General features: G+C 56.6%; 1 protein-coding gene across 1 annotated transcript; it reads right to left on the bottom strand.

Annotated features, from left to right (window-relative positions):
* Window positions 1–5,474: 5,474 nt before the first annotated feature.
* On the bottom strand, window positions 5,475–16,705 carry WSCD2 (WSC domain containing 2; the record flags this gene model as incomplete). Its single annotated transcript, XM_082293228.1, has 8 exons — window positions 16,321–16,705; window positions 13,328–13,442; window positions 12,446–12,630; window positions 11,532–11,653; window positions 10,311–10,485; window positions 9,342–9,506; window positions 7,460–7,660; window positions 5,475–5,827 (listed from the first exon to the last, which is right to left on the bottom strand). The coding sequence occupies exons 1-8, from the start codon at window positions 16,694–16,696 to the stop codon at window positions 5,475–5,477; spliced, it is 1,692 nt and encodes a 563-aa protein (XP_082149354.1). The 5' UTR covers window positions 16,697–16,705.
* Between the last annotated feature and the right edge of the window lie 4,680 nt (window positions 16,706–21,385).

Genomic DNA, 21,385 nt, shown 5'->3' with positions numbered 1-21,385 from the left:
CCTGGGGTTAAATCATCTCTGTAATGGCAGCTTGGGAATTCCAAGTCTCCCAAATATTTGAGTCCCTCTTTGTAGCTGTTTGCTTATTTAATAAAAACCTCTGTTTTCCAGACAAATCGGTGCGTGGAGTGGGAAGGATCCCAGGGTTTTTCACTGAGCAGTTGCTTCCCTGTGTGCATTCCTGATCCCTGGTGGTGAATTTGGAATTGTGGAAAGAGCTCAGGAGCAGAGGGATGGGGTTTGAGTGGCTGAGGTGGGATCTGAGCCTCTTGGATGGGCTTTGGGAGATTCCCGCTTGTATTTGTCCCTGCAAAGACCAAACGGCTCTAGGGGAAAAAAAAAGAGGAATTTGGGGCGAAAAAAGCAGCTGAAGGAGCATCATTTCCCCCACATCTACATGCAGGGCTGAGGCCCCAGCCCATGTCAGCTGCCCTGTTCCCTCTTGGATCACATCTGGCAAAGGCTCCGTTATTCCAGATTGGATAAGGAATTATTAATGCCAGCGTTTTGTCCCTGTATGGGATCTCTCTGTGGGATCTCTCTCTAGGATCTGTCTGCATCCCACCTGGCAGGGCTGGTTCCCCATCACCTCCTGCACCCCACAGGCCCCTGGTCCTTCAGGCTGTTTTGGGGGAACAGGGAACAGTGGAGTCCCAGTGGGTTCCCAGTGCTCCACCCCAACATCCATCCAGGCACCAGCACTGCTGTTCCAGCCCCTCTTGTTCCTGATTCTCCTCATCCTGGCAGGACTTGGGGTGAGGATAGGGAAGAGAAGGGGAAAACCCACTGAGTTTTTCCTGCTGGACCCTGTAAGCTTTGGATTAACACCCCCAAGGAGTACCAGTGATTTCTGTTCCCGTGCCACCCGCTGAGACAGGCAGCAAACAGATCACCCAGGGAGCGCTCAAAATGCACATTTTTATAGGTCTGTAAAATGGAAACGGGGAAAAATAACATTCCTCACAAAAGTCCAGCCTCCTCATCCGGGTTTTTCTTTCCTTTTTGGCAGAGTGGCAAAGAAATGCAGGTCAATATTGCCCCAATTCCTCTGATATTCCCAAAAACCTGCAGGAGCTGCAGCTCTGCAATCTCCCAGATTGCATCCTGTCAGCATTCCTTGGGGTTTTTGCAGTGCTGGATATTTTGGTCATGGAGGGGAGGGGGCTGCACTCTTCCCCCCCCCCCCCCCCGGTGTTGGGAAGCTCCAATATATTAAATCAAGGATCCTTGGATACATCCCGGTGACCTCGGTCCCTCCCCGGCGCTGCTCAGCTGGAGACGTCCTTAGCTATTAATTAACAAAGTCCCCTTGATTAACGGCAGCAGGAGGTTAATGACCACGGGCAGCTCCAGGGGAACGTGCACAAACTGGAATTAGCATCTAGGGAAAGGCTGGGTTGGAGCTGCAGCTCCAGGGGTGGCGGTGCCGGGGTCTGCAGCCCTTTTTTGGGCAGAAATCGGTGAAATTGGGGCGCAACTGGATTGAGCACCTCGGAATTATGGGGTGAGTGGGATGCAGAGCCAGCACCATCCCCATGAAATCTGGAATTAGGGCGGTAGTGGGGATCAGGATTTGAGGGTAGGTCAGGGCTCATGGGAAAGAGCTGCAGGTTTTGGAGCTGGGGCTCCAACCCCCATCCCCGGACCCCCATCCCCAGCCTTGGGACAGCAACCCTCATCCAGGACCCTTATCCCAAACCCTGGGACCAAAACCTCCAGCCCGTGACCCCCATCCACATCCCTGGGATTCTCACCCTCAGCCCAGAATCCCCAGTCCACAACCCTGGGACTCCAAATCCACATCCCCCAGGCCCTATTCCTGACCATCCCACCTCTCCCTATCCCGGTTCCCCCGCTGTGCTGTGGGATTCAGCACCCCCAGACCCCATTGGGAGCCGTGGCAGGACTGGCCCTCACCCAGCACATCCCAAACCTGCCCTCTTCCCACTGCTGCTTCCCTGGATTTACCCACCACCCCAAACCCAGGGCTGGCTCTCATTTCCTGGGAGAAATTACTCTGGAATACACCAAACCCCTTTCCTGTGGGATGTGTTGCCATCCTTAATGACAGCTCTTTTTCACTTGGCTGTCACGGCCCTAAAATAAAACCGTGCTTTCCCTCTCCCATAAATCGCTGCCTTTATTCCAAACTGGGATGGAATTTAAAATTAAAAAAAAAAAACCAAAACAAAACCGAGGAATAAACGTGTTCCCCTCTCCCTTTGCTCGGAGCTGGGTTTAAATCACCCCTGCTGTGCTCAGGCACGTTGTCAGCTGTAAATTTGAGGGGAAATAGGCAAGCTGAGGCTGAGACACGAACCTGTTGTTTTTGTCAGGCATGGAGATGGCTGCTCTTTGGATTTATGGCCCATCTCCCCGCTCTGGGGGTTTTGTGGAAGTGCTGCTGCTGAGGGATTGGGGGGTGGGGGGGGGGTGGGAATGGGATTTCCTTTATTTTAAACACAGCGGGGATTTAATTTGGGAAGAAGGGGAACTGCTTCTCTCCAAGCCCCCCAGCATCGTTTGCATCAGTGGGGGCATTGCCCAGAACCCCCTGAATTCACCCCAAAGGAGCATCCACTCCCTTTGCCAGGAAAGGATCCCGGATCCGAGCCACACTTGGCATCACCTCCAGCATCACAGGGTCCAGAGAGCACAAAACCCACCCGGAATTGGGGGAAATGCGGGAGCTTTTGGTGCAGACGCGGTTGCCACGGCAACAGCTGAGCAACCCATCCAGCCCAGGAGGGAGGAATGCCGCAGCAGGACCAGGAGGCAGGAAAGCTCTCCCAGGGATGCAGGATTGCCAAAAATAGATGATTTTTTCCTGCAGGAACCCAGGGAGGAGGGGGAGAATCACGATCCCCCCAGCCCCACACCAGGGCAGGGCGCGCTGTGCCCAGCCAGGGATGCTCAGGCTGAGTCAAGCGGAAAGATTCCCAGCTTTTCAAATCCTCCTGGAAAAAGCTGAGTGCTGCCTCCCCCCGGCACCACGGAGGCAGACGAGCGGGCTGTTAAATGTCAAGAGCTTTCCCCAGGAAAACGATGTAGGAAGGGTGGTTGGCTCCTTTTTCCAGGGGGATTAGGAATTTTGCCCTTGCGTGCCAGTCCTGCGTGGTTAAAATTTAATAAAAAAATAAAAAATCAAGAGTACGAAGCTGCAGCTCCTGGCAGGAGGGGGGAAGCTGCTCCTGCCTCAGTGGGATGAGGGGAAGGGGGATCCCATAATCCAGAGGTGCAGCCAGATGTGCAGCACACCCTGACATGGTCATAATATTTTCCAAATGCTCCATTTCAGTGCAAATTAAATAAATAATAATAATAATAAAGCGATTGTGGTGCAATAAAAGCAGGGAAAAATAAAAAGGAAGAGGTAAATTGATACTGCTGGTGGCCAGGGAGATTCCCAGCCCTTTTTTGTGGGAGTTGTGGAGGTGGCAGTGCAGATGTGGGGTCTCCTCCCCGCCCACCCTTCCCTCCTCCCAAGCTGCAGCCCGGGCTCCGCGCGCCGCACGCGATGTCATCCCTTAATTGTTTTATCTCGGTGGTTAATTGGCTTTGGGGGGTTAATTGCTTCCGAGGGGCGGGAGGGAGCGCTGCCCCTTTGGCGGCCGGGGCCTGTCAGAACAAATCAAGCCCGATGTGAGGCTTCATCCCTGCTAAGGAGAGAAAAACCAGGGAATTTCACCAACTCCGGATTAGAAATAAGGAATAAATTGCATCCAGCTCTCACTCTGGTGCTGAGTAAGGCCAGGAATAAATCCTGCAGTGAATCTCCTCCTTCCCACCACACATCCCATTAAATCTGACTCTCCAGACATTCTCCAGGTGCTAAAGCTCCCAAAAAGGAGCCGCTCTGGTTGCATTGTCAAGGCAGAAATGACATTGATGGGATTTAAATACCCATTACTGGGTTTAAACACAGAAATGAGTAAATGGGATTAAAGGGGAGAGGAGCCGTTCCTACATCCCTGGGCTGGGATGGGTGGGGGGTGCTCAGGTGGCCCCACAAACACACGGGGAGGCAGAGCAGCAACAAAACCTCTCCTTTAATAGCTGAGCTGCCCTGAGGGTTTGTTCCGACTGACAGAGAACCCTGGGGCTGCTGCGAGAGAAGGAGCCTGGGCTCAGCTCGATACCCACTGCCACGAATCCCAAAAATCCTCCAGCTGTTTGTCAAGGGAAGAGTTAAAAACTCCCTCTGAATGCAATCCCCCACCTCCTTCAAGAAAACAGGGAGCAGGAGCTCCCCCCCAGCCCAGCTCTGCTCTGCACACACCTTAGAAAAATAGATTTTTATTGAAATTCTCCTTTTTTCTCCAGGGAGTTTTCTTCTCTCTTGGAACAGAGACCGAGCGGGGCCTCTGGATCCGACCTGTGCCTGCGTTTCTGTCAGGATCAGGAGTTAAAAGCCAACTGGTGAATCTCTAACTCTAGAGAAGGCTGCGTACAATTTATGGCTTTTGCACCTACATCCAAGGGGGGCTTGTGGGGTGGGAGCTCTGGGGGGCTCCTCTGGGACAAAGCCAGGACAGGGAGGACGGCATGAGGGGGATGAGGGGACAGCCGGGGACCACATGCAGCTGTGCACAAAGCCAGCCCAGAAATCGGCACGTTCCCGGTGTGTGGGATCCTTTGGTTTGGCTTTGGGACACCCCAAAGCTCAGCCCCAGCGTTTGCTCCCCACAGGGGTTGGATGCAGCTGGGCTGCAGAGTGGACCCTGCTCCTGGAGCTCCAGAACTGCTCCTGGGGGGCTACCCTGGGCTGTGGGCTCTGAAGTGAGGCCTGGAGGAGCTCGTGGGTCCCGACAGCTCCTCTGTGCAGGGAAAATGTCCCGCTCTGGAGCGGCATCCACAGGGAATCGTGCCTGTACCCACCCAAGGGCCAGAGCAGCAACTTTGCCTGGTGCTGTGGGCAGGGAATTCCAGGGAATTCTCAGGGAGCCACAGGATGGCTCAAGGGGCCACGGCCACCACACCTGGGGACATTGCACAGCACGATCCCACAACCTCAGGCAGGATCCACAGGAGCATCACCCCCACGGCACCATGCCCTCGGTCCATCCTCCCTTCCATCCAAGGATGAGTGGAATCCTTCCAGGGCTGGGATTTTGGGGACACCCACCCCAGGGAGCTCAGCTCCGGCAACTCCGGGTGCGTCAGGCATGGCCTGAGCAGCTTGGTGTCCCCAGGAGAGCCCGAGGGGACACAAACATCCCACTGCACTTCCCAGGAGGGCTGGGACAGCCGGAACAGGAGCAGGGGAGGCACCTGTGTCCCCAGGTTGGCCAAAAAAAAGCTCAGCGGTAGCTGGGGACCTGTGGTGGCTCATGCAGGGAGTGATCAACAGCTACAGCAGCACACGGAGGGTTAAAAGAGCAGCCACCCACTGGGTGGAATTAGGCAGAGGCCTGGGGAGGACAACCGAGCCACCCCTGGCCACGCAGGGCGCGGTGTCCCCGCTGCGGTAACCATCATCTGGGGAAATAATCCTCGGGCACCCCCGAGAGGTTGCGGAGCTTCAGCGCCGCGTCCACGGTTCGGATGTAGCCGCTGATCGCCTTCCTCATCTCGGGCGTGTAGGGGTCGTACTCCAGCTTCCTCAGGCCCGAGCGCTTGAAGTTGCCGTCCTTCTGTCCCTCCACGCACAGCAGCCTGTCCTCGCAGGCGGGGACACCCAGCAGGGCCACCATCCTCTGCAGCTGCACGAACAGGTCCTGTTTGAGGTCCTCGAAGTGCACCACCAGCACCTTCTTCCCGTAGCGCAGCCAGTCCAGCGTGTGGGTCGCCCACCACGGCGCGTAGTTGGCCACAAACTCTGGCCACTCTGAGGAAAAGGGGCAGAGGAGGCCGTGAGTGGCTGTCCCATGTGTCCCCCGTGTCCCCAGTGTCCTCTCCCCTCCCTGCTGGAATCTCTCAATTCTCCTGCTGGCTAATTGATCCTCCTGCTCGAATCAGGTGGTAAAAGGGACAATGAAACATCACTAATCAGCCACATCTCCCCTGGGAGTGCTGCATTAGAGCTCCGGGCATCTCCCTCTTCCCCGCAAAACCAAGGCCTGATTAGCAGCTGGACTGGGTGGGATTCCCCGAGGAATGGTTAAGCACGGGGTGTGTTCCATTAAACAGATCCAGGACACTTCACCTTGGGTAAGAACAGCACACAAAGCTTTGCTTCGGAGCCGCTCCAGGGGCATCGTAAAATTAACGCCTCGGAACCAAGCAGGGGTTTGGTCTCTGCAGGGCTGGGAACGGGCTGGGGGAAATGGGAAAACACCCCCCAGCACTGGGGGTGAGGCTGGAGAGAGGGCATGGGGGTGTTTTTTCCCAAATTTGCCCCAAAATTAGTCACTGGGAAATGGAATTAATTTGCACAGCTGGGCTGCAGAGAAGGCTGGGAATGGGATCCTCATGTTCCATGTGCAGGGGCCTCTCCAGCTGGGAATGGGGTCACCAAACACGCAATGGAAAATCTCCATCTTTCCCAGCAATGGTTAATTAACCTGGCAATTAACCCATCAGCTAATTACTCCATACATCCTCTGGAAGGAATTTGGTGATGTATTTTGAAGTGCGTCCAAACAAGACCACGCTGGGGTGGAGGGAATGGTCCCCTCTGGATCTCCCTCCTCTCGGAGACACGAGGGAAAGGCTGGGGAGGGGGTTGGGATTGGGAAGGCTCAGGAGGCTCCCTGTGGTGCTGGGATACCAATCCTGGCTCTATCCACGGCTGGATGGGGATAAAACCAACCGAGAGGCTCCTATGCCACCACAGCGAGGACAAGGCCAGCCCAGGGACACAAGGCTGAGGATGTGGGGGACACCACACCCCGCTGGTTTTATGGGATGGGGAGAGCAGGGCTGGGCTGTCCCTGGCACCATGAGCACATGGAGATAACGAAATCCAGGCACATCCCAGCCCCGGCAGCCAAAGCTCCCCCTAAATAAACTCGGAATTAAGGGTAGCAGATGTTCAATCAAGCTAAACACTTTAACTCTTTCCGACGGAGTCAATCCCACAACAGCAATTTGGAAATTGCTGTCATTAAGCAGCCTCCGGCACCCGCCCGTGCCTGGGAAAGGTGGTGGCTCGGGAGCAGCCAGACACACGGAAATGACACACGGACACCACAGGGACGGGCTGGGGGCTGCCACCACTGCCTGTGGTCACGCTGGGGACAGGAGATGCCCATCCTTGCCTGGGCCAGCCAGGGCAGGGTGGTCCTGCTGTCCTGTTCCATCCCATCCCACCCCATCCCGTCCCCATTCCCATCCCACCTAACACGGGAGTCCTCAGCCATCCAAGATCATACCAGGAGACAGCCATGGTGACCCCAAAATGGTGCCACAGCCCAAGATTCCCCCATGGACACCCAACTCCGGCTCTGCCAGGCTTTCCCAATCACCTCCCAGTGCCAGCAGCTGGGCTGGAGCTCTCCCAGTGGATTTCCTTCCCTACCTTTGCCCTTCCAGTGGGCGTGGGCAGCGAAGCCGATGTGTCCCCCGTATTTGCGGTTGAACTCGGCCATGAGGGCCTTGTAGGGGTTGCGGATGAGCAGAATGGCCGAGTCGAAGGACTCGATCTCCTTCTGCCCGCTCTCGTGGGTCTTGATGCAAATGGTCCTCCCGCTCCTCCAGTGATCCCGCTCGCCCTTGAATCCTGCCCGGAGAGAGCTGGGATTAATGGGAGGAACAGCTGGGAACTGGGAAAGAGGCTCAGCCTGGAGAAAAGGAGGCTCAGGGGGGACCTTGTGGCTTTGCACTACTCCCTGACAGGAGGGGACAGCTGGGGGGGGGTCGGGCTCTGCTCCCAGGGAAAAACAGACAGGATTAAAGGAAATGGCCTCGAGTTGTACCAGGGAGGTTTAGATGGGATATCAGGCAAGACATCTCCACCCCAAAGGTGGACAATCCCTGGCACAGCTGCCCAGGGCAGCGATGGAGCTGCCATCCCTGGAGGGGTTTAAAAGCCATTTGGATGTGGCACCTGGGGACACGGCGGCCCTGGCAGCACTGTGGGAACGGCTGGATCGGTCTCAGAGGGCTTTCCCAACCCAAACGATCCCGTGGTTCCATGAAAGGGAATGACACGGGGATATCAGGTTGCGAAATCCAGTTGGATGATGAAAGCAGCTGGGGTGTGAAGGAGGATTTGCATCCCTCTCCCAGATGGAAATAATTTATTTTCGGATGTCACGAGTCTCATAAAATTCAAGAGGGGGTGGCTCTCAGGCACAGGGGCCCCTCAGGGCGACACCTCCCCGGCCATGCTTGGCTCTTGTGCCTGTTCTGAGGGGTCAAGGGCAGAGTTTACGGCTTCAATCCCCCTGAGCAGAGTTTAAACTCTCCCAATAAATAAAGGGAAAATCCTTGTGCCTGTGGGGCAGCAGATCAGCCCAAGGTGGGTGTGATGCTGTAGGGGGTCCAGAGAGGAGCTCCTGCACGGAACACGGATCAATCCCAGCCCCTGGAATGCACCTGGAGTGGGGGAAAAGCTGGAAGGAGCTGTATGCCATCAATGAGAGAGGTGTAATTGGCTCTTGGCAATGGATAAATCTGCCGGTTGCCTGGATACCTCCCGGCCACTCCGACAGGGAACGAATGCGGAGCCCACGCTTGGGTGGCTCAGCAAAACCCAGCCAAGGCTTTTCCCACCGGTGCTCCCTTCCCTGGGATGCTGCTGCACCCTGGGGGCTGGGCCAGCACTGCCTCACTGAGCATCTCCCTCCCTGGAAGGCTGGGTTTGGCAGGAATTTGGAAGGAATGTGCTGCCCGTGGTGTCGGGAAAATAGGGATTTAGGGAATAAACCCCACCAGCCACGTGGGTACTCCCGGTACAGATCCCAACTCCATCACAGCTAAGGAGGAATGGAGAATTTCCTCTCAAAGCCTCAAAAAGTGAAGGAATAACAGGAGAAACCTTTGAGGTCTCCAGATAAAACCATTGTGAGCGGTTCCAAACTGGGGGAACTGGGAATGCAGTGGGTTATTGGAATCAGAATCCCAAAATGCTTTGGGTTGGAAGGGATCTTAAAGCTCACCTCATTCCAGCCCCCTTGGAAAGGAACACCTCCCACCATCCCAGGCTGCTCCAAGCCCCATCCAGCCTGGCCTTGGACACTTCCAGGGACAGAGCAGCCACAGCTTCTCTGGGCAACCCCTGCCAGGATCTCATCCCCCTCCCAGGGAGGAATTCCCTCACCAGGACACCCCAGCCCGAACCACCCCATGGAGCAGCACCGGTCACACCCAGCTCTGCTCACCCCTTCCTGCAGCCTCCTGGGATGTCACCAGGACTGTCCCCAGCTGGGATGGGGAGCCCAGGAGTGTCCCCCTCTCACCTTTGTTGTAGAGGGACCCATCGAAGTAGTAGCTGCCAGTGTAGAAGCCGGTGGCCAACTCGATCAGGTGCCGGGCCCAGGTGTTCCCAGCTCCAGGAAAACTGGCCAGGGCCACCAACTGCTTGGCACGGCTGGGCAGGAACCTCCTGTCCATGCAGCGGTTGTCTGCAGGGAGAGCCAGCAGGAATGTGTCATGGATTGAGGCTTTTCCCACAGGGATATCTTAGGAAATGCTGCTGCTCCCGGGAAAATGCAGGGGAAGGGGTGAGGAGGTGGCTGGACAGGGCAAGGTGCCATGTCTAAGGCATAGAGGGACATCCCAAATGGTCCTGGACACCTCAAAGAGTCCTCAACACCCAAAAAGTCCTAAGAGGATTTTTTTCCAAAGAGTTCTCTGTCATTCCCAGCTGCATGCTTAGGGAAGGGTGAGTAACAGGGGTTTCTGTGCTGAGCACCGCTCCTGCTTTTTTTATGGATCAGCAAACAGGGTTTCCAGCACGGCCCCAAACACCAAAGGATCGTGGCAAAACTGACCCGCTCTGAAGCAAAACCACCCGAATTTGGATCCTCACTTGCTCCCTTCAGCCCTTTTCTCTCCCAGGATCAGTTTTCCCTTCTCCCTGTGCTTCCCTGGCTCCCTGCTCCCACTGCAGGAGGACAGGAGTCCTCTCGGGAATGTTCTGCCTGGTCACAGCCTTTTTTCCCCCTTCAGTATTTTTTCCTGGAGCTTGTCCCCTCTGGATAGCAGACTCCCATGGGATCATGGAGAGGTGGGAGAAGCCCTGGGAAGGAGGAATCCTGCCCGAGGCAGACGGAATCTGCTGTGCCCTGCAGCTGAGCCAGGCAGCAATCCCAGCTCCCCGATTTCCCAGGGAATGCAAAGAAACGCTCCTTTTTAACGGGCTGCTGGGAGCTCTCTGCCAGCATTCCCAGGGAATAGGAGACGGGAAAAGGTTGGCAAAAGCTCACCCTGCACTTGTGTCTGGTAGACCAGCAGGAACTCGGCGGAGCCGCAGCTCTCGAACTCCTCGGCGGCGCATTTGTGGGCGCAGAGCTGCTCGTCCTCGCGCTCGTGCAGCGGGAACAGCGTGCTGGGAAAGCCGCAGCGGCACGTGGTGCCCGCCAGCGCTGCCAGCGGGAATTCCTGTGGGGATGGCCACCGGGAATGGGAACGGCACCGGCACCGCCCCTCCATGGCAGAGCCTTGGCCCCCCCACGCCCGCCCTCGCTGTCCTGGCCCCGCTGGGCAGGGCGGGGCGGTTTGGGACATCCTTCCAGAGCCTTCCAGCACCGTTCCAGACCATTCTTGCATCCTTGCAATTCCAGCGGCATTCCAGCCCGTTCTAGTATCATTCCAGATCATTTCCAGCATCCTTGCAATTCCAGTATAATTCCAGACCATTTCGAACATCCTTCCAGCCCATTCCAGCATCCTTCCAATTCCAGCATCCTTCCAGCCCATTCCAGCATCCTTCCAATTCCAGCATCCTTCCAATTCCAGCATCCTTCCAGCCCATTCCAGCAATCATTCCATCCCATTCTAACATCCTTCCAGCCCATTCCCAGCATCCTTCCAATTCCAGCATCCTTCCAGCCCATTCCAGCATCCTTCCAGCCCATTCCAGCAATCATTCCATCCCATTCTAGCATCCTTCCAGCCCATTCCAGCCTCCTTCCAATTCCAGCATCCTTCCAGCCCATTCCCAGCATCTTTCCAGACCATTCCAGTATCCTTCCAGCCTATTCCACCCCATTCCAGCCTCCTTCCAGCCCTTTCCGGCATCATTCCAGTCCATTCCAGCATCCTTCCAACCTATTTCAAGCATCATTCCAGACCATTTCCAGCATCCTTCCAGCCCATTCCAGTGTCCACCCTCCATCAATTCCCACTGGAACCTTTCCCCTCCCTGCTCGCAGTCACCACACCCCAGGATAGGACCCCTGGACCAGAGCAGGACCCTGTGGTGGTGCCTTTAAAGGTCCTTCCAACCCAAGCTATGCCTCTGGGATGCTCCTTCCCAAACTTTCCCAGGGCTGCTGCTGGCTCCAGTCCCTCCCGTGGCAGGGACACAAATCCATTCATCCCTCTGATGTTCGGATGCACGAAAAGGATGTCCCCAAATCCAGTTCAGATCTCCCAGTGTGACTCTGATGATGATGATGATGAAGAGGTTAAATTTATCCCGGTACCTTTTCCGTGCAGAAATCCACACATTTATCCACGGACATGTTGAGCATGAGCCGGCTGGCGGGAAGGGCGATGGAGACGTTTTCCGGCTGGCGAAAACACCCTCGGAATATCGCGCTTCCATCTGGGAGAGAGAGAGAGAGAGAGAGCTGCCAGTGACACCCCAAAAGTGACACCACTGCCACTCCATGTGACACAGTGTGACACGGAATTCCCGACCGCTCCAGCAGCTCCCGGCCCCTCCAGCACAGCAGCCACGTTGGCTGATGCTCATCCAGCTGCTGATGGAGCAAAATCCCAGCAGCAAAGTTGGGATTGTTTTTTCCTGGCTGTTTGTATCAGCTCGGTGATCCTAGGGATGGAGCAGGGATGAAGCCATGGAAGAAAGCGGGGCGGGGTTTGGTCTGGTCCTTCCCAGCACTGGGATCCCACCCCATGTCCTCGGTACTCTCAGGCCCTGGGCATTCCTGGGTGCTGCCATTCCCTTTCCCATTCCTTGGATATGAGGAAAGCTGAGCAGGGAATGTGGGTGATTACAGAGCTGCCTAATCGGGAGCCAAACGAGGGAGCACCCTCAGCTCTGTCTGGAATTCCCACACATCCCTCATCCCGTAGCACACACTGGAGACACTGATGGTCCTGTTGGGCCATCAGGAAGGAAATCTCCACCCAAAGTGTCCCAAAATTCCCTGAATTCCAGCCAGAGTCCTTGGGGCTCCTCATTCCACCCAACCCCAGCCAGCAACATTCCCTACAGGGAGATTCCTGATGTTTACAGGAGCAAAACCATCCTGGACTCCAGAACCACTCTCCAAGCACTTCCATGGAGCCATGACCGGGCTCACCCCTCCAAAACCAAGAGAAGTTCCCTCATTCCAAGGTCGAGCTGGGATCCACATGGATGCCTCCAACTTACATCTGCGGGCGGATTCCTGGGCCAGCTCCAGGCGGTAGATGGAGAGCCGGTTGATCCCGCCGCAGGTGTTGCTCCGCTCTCCCTTGCATTCCATGTTGCACTCGGATTCGCTGGCGTTGGACGCCTGGATCTTGTGCCCGCAGTAGCACTCGGCCCCGAATTCCAGCCCCGCGTATAGGTACCCCCTGCCGAGAGGGAGATGGGATCTCAGCACATCCCCAGGATCCCCCCGACTGCAGAGGGTTTGGAAGGAGCGTTCCTGCTCATAGCCAGTGCTGAGATCAGCACTGCGTCCCAGGGATTGGTTTTTGGGGTAGCGATCATTGTAGGGCACTTCCAGCTGAAAATATCCGATCCTTTCCATTATTCTATCCCATTCTGCAATTCTCTCCTATCCTATCCTAATTATTTTCTTGTCTATTCTACTATTCCACTCCATGCTATCCTATTTTCCTATAATATCCTAATCTATCATTACATTCCATTTCATTCTATCCGATCCTTTCTATTATTCTATCCCATTCTGCAATTCCCTCCTCTCCTATCCTATCCTTATTCTTTTCTAGTCCATTCTACCCTATTATTCCACTCCATTCCATTCCATCCTATTGCATCCTATCTCTTATCCTATTTTCCTATCCTATCCTAATCTATCATATAATATAATTCCATTCCATTCTATTTCATCCTATCCTATCCCATCCCATCCAAAAGGATTGATGGAGACTGTGCACAGGGATTCATAGAGATGGTGGGAAAGGATTCCTGGAGGTGGTGTGCAGGGATTCATGGAGGTGGTGGGCAGGAATTGATGGAGATGGTGTGCAGGGATTGATGGAGGTGGTGTGCAGGGATTCATGGAGCCCCTGTCACCGTCCCTACCGCTCGGCACAGTTGTCCTGGCAACGGAACACCGTCATCTTCTTGTAGTCGAAGAAGGACATCCCACGCAGGGTCCTCCGCCGGGTGTTGTCCTCATAGCAGCCGATGTACCGGGCTGGGGATGGAGGGGACAGGGGGTCACACCCACGGATCCCACCCCTCTTCATTTTTCCCTAAATAGGGATGTGCAGCAGCATTCCCTGTTTGCTTTGGAAACTCTGCTTCCAAACCAGGCAGGGACATTTCCATTATCCCAGGTTGCTCCAAGTCCCGTCCAAGCTGGCCTTGGACACTTCCAGGGATCCAGGGGCAGCCACAGCTTCTCTGGGCACCCTGTGCCAGGGCCTCCCCACCCTCACAGCCAGGAATTTCTTCCACTCCAATTCCAAACCATGCTCTGGGATAACACTTCTCACCTCCTCCCTGCATTCCACGCCTCCTTGGGGTCCCTGACCCAGCTCCCCCCATCCCTGGTGTGCCCCACACACAGACCCCTCCCCCCCATTCCCAATTATCCCAGCATGGCACAGACCCCACCAGTGCTGCAACGCCTTCCCAAGCCAGCCTGGAGGCTGGCAGAGCAGGAAGATGGAGAGGAATGTTGGATAACTTCAACCACCGGAGCCAGAACTCCCAGTTATCCCACACGACATTCCCGCAGGTCCTGGCAGGTCAGCGCGTTCCGGCCGTGCCGGATCCAGCGGGTGTGGGATGGCTCCAGACACTTGCAGGGAGCCGGTGACTGATGTGCATTACCTTCAACCCAATGCTCCTGACATATGCGTGCTGCCACTTCTTGGGAAGCCCGCTGGAATAATTAGGGAGAGATGAGGACACAAGTGAAGGGGGAGATGCTGGGAGGGGAATGGTGGGGTTGGCACAGTTTGTAGGGAGAGGGGAACCTCTCCAGGAGGAATTTCAGAGCCTGTTGGAAACACGGCTGTGAGCAGGCACACAAATCCACCCAGTGATCGTCATTAAATTCCCCAAACATCCCGTTTTTCCGAAAGCTAGGGATAGAGGGATGGCTCCAGCTCTCTGCCTGGGGTGACTGGTTCCTCCTTCCTCATGGAATTGCTTGGTTGTGTGTCCCAGGTGGGAATGGCTGGACATGTCCAGGAAGGCACTGGAGATGGATGTGGCTGAGGGCTGGGGTCTGTTCCTGCTCCACTTGGCTTCACTCCCTAAAAATCCTCCCTGGCTGGAGGCAGGAGATGCCCCTTCCCATGGGGATCTGCATTCCCATGGGGATGAGGCCGTTCCCTGGCAGACAGGGCTGCTCTCCGCCCACACCCTTTGTCTGAAACTGCTGGGAGGAAGAGGAGGAAGAGGAGGAAGAGGAGGAAGAGGAGGAAGAGGAGGAAGAGGAGGAAGAGGAGGAAGAGGAGGAAGAGGAGGAAGAGGAGGAAGAGGAGGAAGAGGAGGAAGAGGAGGAAGAGGAGGAAGAGGAGGAAGAGGAGGAAGAGGGAGCCGCACATGACGCTCTAAACCAGAGCTGATTTTGGGAGCAGTGTTCCCTCGGGAATGATTTCACGTGGCAGAGCCTCCACAGCCGCCTCGTTAAGCTGTCCCCACTTAATTACCAGCGCCATTAAATCCGCCTGCTCCTGCCAGATATCCCGGTGCTCCAGAGGAGCAGGGAAGCCACGGGGTGCTCCCGAGGCTCTGCTGGCCACACCAGGAACTCCAGGCACACGGGATTTCTCAGGCTGGAGAATTTCTCCGCACCATCACCCTCAGGAGCTGCTGAGATGTTCCAAGGGGAAAACGATATTCCCAGAGCACTGGGAGCAGCTAAACCCATGAATCCCGAGCCCAGCATCCCATCCCTGCTGGCAGTGCTGGATGAGGTTAATCTTGGAGCACACGGGACATATGGCCGGGGACACGGGCACTGCTTGTGGTCTTTATGGGGACAGACAGCCCGGGCTCAGGGGCCATCTGCTGAGGCTGCACTAAAGTCAATCTCCATTAATGGAGAGACGTGGCCACCAAAAGACCCCAGGGACCCCTCGGAGCGGGATCACAGCGGGGGAATCCCTTCAGCTCCTTTTAGCAGGAGAAAATCCCATAAGCATCACAAAATAATTTTCCTTTGGCTTCCATGCCTGGAGCATGCATCTTTTCCAGAGTGAACACAACCACATCCTGCTGGAGGAGGAGGAGGAGCCCTCCATGCCCTGGGAGCAGCCCAGGTTGGGGAGATCAAGCCTGGACCCCCGGGAAAGCCCCAGTTTGCCACGGGGTTGGGGGTTCCTGCTGGAGTCCGGCCACCCAAATCCCACGGAGCGTGCAGCTCCAGCTGCCTCCAGGATAAATAGACGGCATTTTAAAAATCGATGGGAACGACTCCATTCTCTTATCCTTGATCATTAATAATGGACCCATTTGACAAGACCCCAGCCAAGCAGGGATCTCCTGGCTCCAAAGGCTACATCCCAGCCCTGTCCGTACTTCCATGGGAATCACAGCCAGCCCCTCCCTCAACACAACGCCCACACAAACCTGGATTTTGTGTTGACTCAGGCCAACAGAATGAAAACTGATTTCGGCCCCTGGCAGATCCAAAGGGTGGGAGGAAGACGGGGCACAGCATCCCCCCAGCTGCACCCCTAAAATCGCCTGTCACAGCATGGGGGGGACTCTGAGCTCAGTGATGATGGATTCTTGGCACTCAAGGAGGGAGGAGAGGAAGGAAGGAAGACAGAGGGAGAAATCCTTCAGGAAATATCCTCTGGATTGATGGTCTCCAGAGTGGGGTGCTGCTTCCCAAGGCATTCCCGTGGGACGTGGGGAAGAAGACTTCGGTGCCCCAGCAGCACGTGGTTAATAAATAACTAAATAAATAACTGCACATTTCCTGGGGGTGTGTGCTCCTGGCAGGGATGCAGAACTCAAAACCAGCTCAGACACCTCGTGATGCCCCCCTGGGAGAGGCAAAAAGGAGAGATCCATCCCCCCCCACCTTTGGCTAGCGTGTCCCCAGCCCTCACCTCTGTCCTCCTCCTTCTCGCGGCCGCTCCTGCCCCTGAGCGCCCGGCTCCGGGGGCCGCCGTTATCCCGGGATTTTCCCCTCTCCGACGGCTCCTTGGAGGTGCTTTTGAACCAGGAGCCGTGGCGCCGGGCCCCCGCCGGCATCGTCGCCGCTGCCTTGAAGCCGCGGCTGAGCTGCATCACCCCCAGGTAGGGCAGCCCCGGCCCCTCGGCGGCCGCGGGGCTGCGCGGGCTCCCCGGCACCGTGGGCTCCCCGGAAAAGCCGGAATGCAGGAAAACCAAGCTGCCGGCGGCCAGATACAGAGCCAGCAGCGTGAAGAAACGCACGGGTTTGCGACGAAAATACCGCTGGAGTTTTAGCAAAAGCTTGGCCATAGCGTCTTCATCCCTTCCCCGGCAGCCGGCGCCGCGGGGAAGCTGCTCGGCGGCTCCTGGGATGCTCCGAGGAGGGGTTATCCCACCTGGATTGGAGGTGAATCCCGGGAAGCTGATGGGGTGAGGTCGTGCAAAGCTGTTGCCCGACCCTAAAAAGTCCTGGAGTGCTGGGGAAGGTGGAGTTTGAGTCCCCGCGTCGTGGCCGGGGCTTTTCCAGCGCTGGCTGTCGCCTCCAGCCCCGGTTTATTCTCCTGCCGGCAAAGCCCCCCGGCTGTGCCCCGGGGACTGCGCTGACGGAGGGATCATGTTAAGGAAATCGAGGTTTGAAGGTGATTTGAAAGCCGATCAGCTGCCGCAGCTCCTCGCTCCCGGCGGCTCCGGCTCCGTCAGGCATCGCTCGAATGGGAACGGCAGCGCTGCCCTTTCAGACAAAGAATGGAAGGTCCCTGGACGCTCCCGGAGCCTGGAATGCTGCCTGGGACCCTTTGTCTAAGGGAACCCCATTCAGCTCCCTCCCAGCGCAAGGAATCTCCACCTGCAAGTCGAAGAGAGAGAGGCACACTCAGGAAAGCGTCCCGGGACACGGGAGGATGGTGGCCCTGTCCCTCCCGGGGATGAGGAAGGACACCCGGGGTGTCCATTGCCTCCCAGCCCTGGAGAGGGGCAGTTCCACCACTCCCAGGTGGGTAATTGGGTGCAGTGGGAGCGATGCTGGTGGGGTGAGCCCAAATTCCAGAGCGCGCACGTCTCCGCCTCGTCGTGCAGGAGGGGGGCTCCAGGATTGCTCTGGGATGTGGAAAACTTCCAGTTCCACCCAATTTCACCCCGGGGAGGATGAGCTGTGCACACACACTCTGCACCAACACATTTCACCCCTACATCCAAACATCTCTGCACCAGCAGATCCCAAGTGAAATCCACGGATGCGCAGCAGGGTGCTGCCCGTGGGTATTCCAGCATCCTGGAAGGATGGAGACCCCACAGGAACACGACATCCCTGGGTGTCTCTCCAGTCCCTCATGTCCCCAGGAACTGGAGGTTGCCACAACATCCTCTATCCTCCAGCCAAGAGCATTCCCATTCCCACCCTGCCACCAGGATGGTATTATCCCAGGAACACCAGGAGCATTCCCATTCCCACCCTGCCACCAGGATGGTGTCATCCCAGGAACACCAGGAGCATCCCTGGTGGCTCTTGGCATGGGAAGGGCAGGGGAGGGACAGTCCCCTTCAGCCCCACCAGGCTGGAGTTCCCTCATGGGGTTTCTCTCCCTCAGACCCCCCCAGCTATGGAAGATTTGCTCCAGCCCTTCCCAGGAAAATGCCACGTGGGAAGTGCCCCTGCTGACACATCCGAGTGACGGGAATGGTCTCGTGCCCAGGGTGTGCTGCCTGTCACGGTCTCGTCTTATTTTAGGAAAGGAGACGGAAATAAATGGAAAGACAAAGTGCCATTAGTTTAATGGCCTCTGCGTTCCTGCCATCTGTCTTCAGTTGATTAAATAAAAAATATTGGTGGAACATATGGCATGAATTATACATCAATATTTTAATTTGGTTTCCCAGAGTGGTTATTCAGATCCCTCCGGCTCTGCCGCAGGAATTTTATGGAGCTCAGGGCTGGACAGGCTGGGGCAGAGCAGAGAAGGGGCACAACTCCAAACCACCCCTCCCCAGCCCTGCTCAGAGCCAACACAGCCGGAGTAAAGGCTGAGTAACCTCGGAGTAGCAGGGATTTTGGGTTTTCCATGTGTGGGATGTGGCAGGGTGAGGTGCAGGTGGCACCTCGGCATGGCCAGGGAGGGGGGACCATGGTGAGCGAGCAGCCCCCAGTGCGGTGGTCCCGGGGTGCTTGGCTGCTCTCCCGTGCTCCCTGCTCAGGATTTTACGGCTTCCCCTTACCCAGAACAAATCCACCTTCCCGGGCTTTGAATGGGAGCTGGATACGGGGTGGTTTGGGGAGCAAATGGGATGGCCCCGGAGCTGTCCCTGCTCCCCAGTGTCACCCCTCCTCCTCCTCCCCGGCCTGGCCCTGCCAGGCTCCAGCACAGCATATAAAGAAGGGGCTTAAATTACTCTCATTAAGCCATCTGGAGCTCATCCTTCTCCATCATGAACTGCGGAGTCACAGGTCAATTACTGCGCATTTGCATATATTCCATTAATGCTTCTGCTAATTGTCTCGAGCAGATAATGGGCTCCAGCCTGCCGGGGGATCACAGGCGGCCAGGGCGGCAGAGAGAGCCGGCACCAGCGCTCCCAGTATCAGCAGGGGCCGGGGATATCGGGAGCTGATGGATGCGGATCCCAGAACGCCATTCCCTGCATCCCGCCAGCGCTCCCTGTGCTGTAAGGATGGATCCAACCCCGCGCAGCAGCACCGGGGTGACGGACCGGCCAGCCCGGGTCCCCACTGCCACCACCACCCACCGCGGTGTCCCCAGGGGTTCCATCCTGCCCCCCAACCCCCCTGCCTGGATCCCGCTGCGCTCGGGAGCGGCGCCGGTGCCAGCCCAGCCCGCGGCGTGGCCGGGGGACAGTGGTGACACACTTTGTCATCCAAACTGATGAAGCAAACGGGGACAGTCCCCAGCCAGAGTAATGCAGCGTCCTCAGCCTGGCCTTCCGGCGGCTGCGGCGACGGCTGCTTGGAAAACTGCTGGGACAGCAGGGGACGGAGGGATTTATCCGCCAGCCCTCGCTCAGTTGTGACCCGCTGTGATCCATCCCTCTGCTCGCATCCCAGGGGCGGGATCCAGCGCTGGGAGCTGCAGTGTTGGAAAAGTACCCCCAGCTGGCAGTGCCAGGATTGGGGAATCCCTCCCTGCTCCCCCAGACCCTTTGGCACCCAGAGCCAAAGGACAGCGGAGCACGGAGCGGGCATTTCCCAGGATGTGGGTCCAGCCAGGATCGGAGAATGGTTCCCTGCCTACATCCATCACCACACTCCCAGCCAGGAACCAAAATCCTCATCCCAGCGCCGGGATACCCGCCTGAGCATCCCTTCACACCCAACCCACCTCCCTGAGCGGTGTCAGCTGTCCCCAGGCCAAGGCAATCCTCGTTAATTTGCCAGCTTTATCCAGGTTTATCCATCCCGTGGGCAGGTGGGAACGGGTCCGGGAGCGGCGGGAGCGACTCCGGCACGGCGGGAGCGGGATGAATGAAGGGCCCATCAATTATGGATCTGGGGCTTGTCTTCAAATTGCTCCGCAATTATCGAGCCCCAAGGTTCAGCTGTCTTCAGGCACCACCTCCCACCCGAGCGGGGCCAAACGCCCTCACGTGGCTCCCGCAGCCCGGCAGAACAATGGGCCCATTAAAACCAGCAAATTAACCACCACCAGAATTCCATTAGGAGGAGAAGGCGACGGGAATATCCAATTTCATCCCTTCATTAGCATTTCTTATCACAGGGACGGGGAAAGAGCAGGGCTTGAAAACAGACGGGGTGGTGACAACAATGGGGTGACGCCACGGGGCGGCTGTGACGCAGGTACCGACCTCGGTCCCACGCCACAGGACACGGGGACAGCAGGTCCTGCACCCCTCTGGGCACCCTTGGGAATGTGGGAATGCTTCTGCTGAGCCTGGGAATGCGGGGCCGTGAAGGACCCGGGGGATGGGGTGAAAGAACCCAATCCACGGAGTGCAGGACTCGTGGGACACAGGACCCAGTGCATGCAGGTTCCCTGGACCTGCTGTCACCAAAAGCCACCAGAAAGCGCCGTGTCCCTCCAGAACAGTTCCACAAGTGGCTGCTGCCATTGCAGGGTAGTTCCTGCAGCTTCCCATCCTCCCCAGCACCAACCAGTGACACCAGTACAAACCCTCAGTGACACCAGTACAGCCCCTCCAGTGACACCGGGCACCCTCAGCGTTGCCATCCCTCAAACCCTTCAACCTCCAGCCATAGGAGTGTCCAGCAGTGGAAGCTTGGAATTGCTGCCCAGGCAGGGGTTGGGCAGCCCGAGCTCCAGGGTGGAGTTGCCATCCTCTTTTCCAGCCCCACGGAAATGGCTCTTTAAAGAAGCAGCAAACGAGAAGCTTGGGGCTGAATTTAAACACCATTATGGCTGGGAATGAGACTGAGACCAACTGGGATGTTGGAAATGGATTATTCCATCCCAGCACCATCCAGTGCCTCTCCCAGGGGCCAGTTGAGCTGAGCTGACAGAGCCGTCAGCCGCCTTCAAATCAAAGCCAGGTTTATTTATTCAGCTTCTCTCTGCCTTCATTCTGCTGAGAAATGGATTTGTGCCTCTCCTCCGATGGGGAAGCCTTAAAAGCAGCTGAGTCAGCAGCTTCCAGGCTCATCCCAGGGAGCTGCACCGGGATTGGATCCTCATCCTGAAGGCTGAGACACTTCCCAGGCCTGTGCTACCCTGTGGAGCCTCTAAATCACTTCCACAAGCCAAACCAGCAAGGGGTGCAAAGGAAAAACCTCTCATTTGGGATTTGCTGGCTCCATTTGGAAATCCGGGGCAGGAGTTTCCCATCTGCCGGTGGATTTTTGTGGGGGTTTCCCAAGCATTTTGTAGGGTTTGCAAATCTTCCTCCTCACTGGGAATCCGTGGAGGGGTTTGGACTGGAATCAGGGAGCTGATTTTGCTTATAGAAAAAACTGATTTTGAAATATTCTGGGGGTTTATCGATGGTCTCAGCACTTTTCCAGGGCATAAGGCACCG

Source organism: Coloeus monedula (genome assembly GCF_965178545.1).
Source record: "Coloeus monedula genome assembly, chromosome: 18".
Classification (NCBI taxonomy): Eukaryota; Metazoa; Chordata; class Aves; order Passeriformes; family Corvidae; genus Coloeus; species Coloeus monedula.
This window is presented reverse-complemented; position numbering and strand designations above follow the sequence as displayed.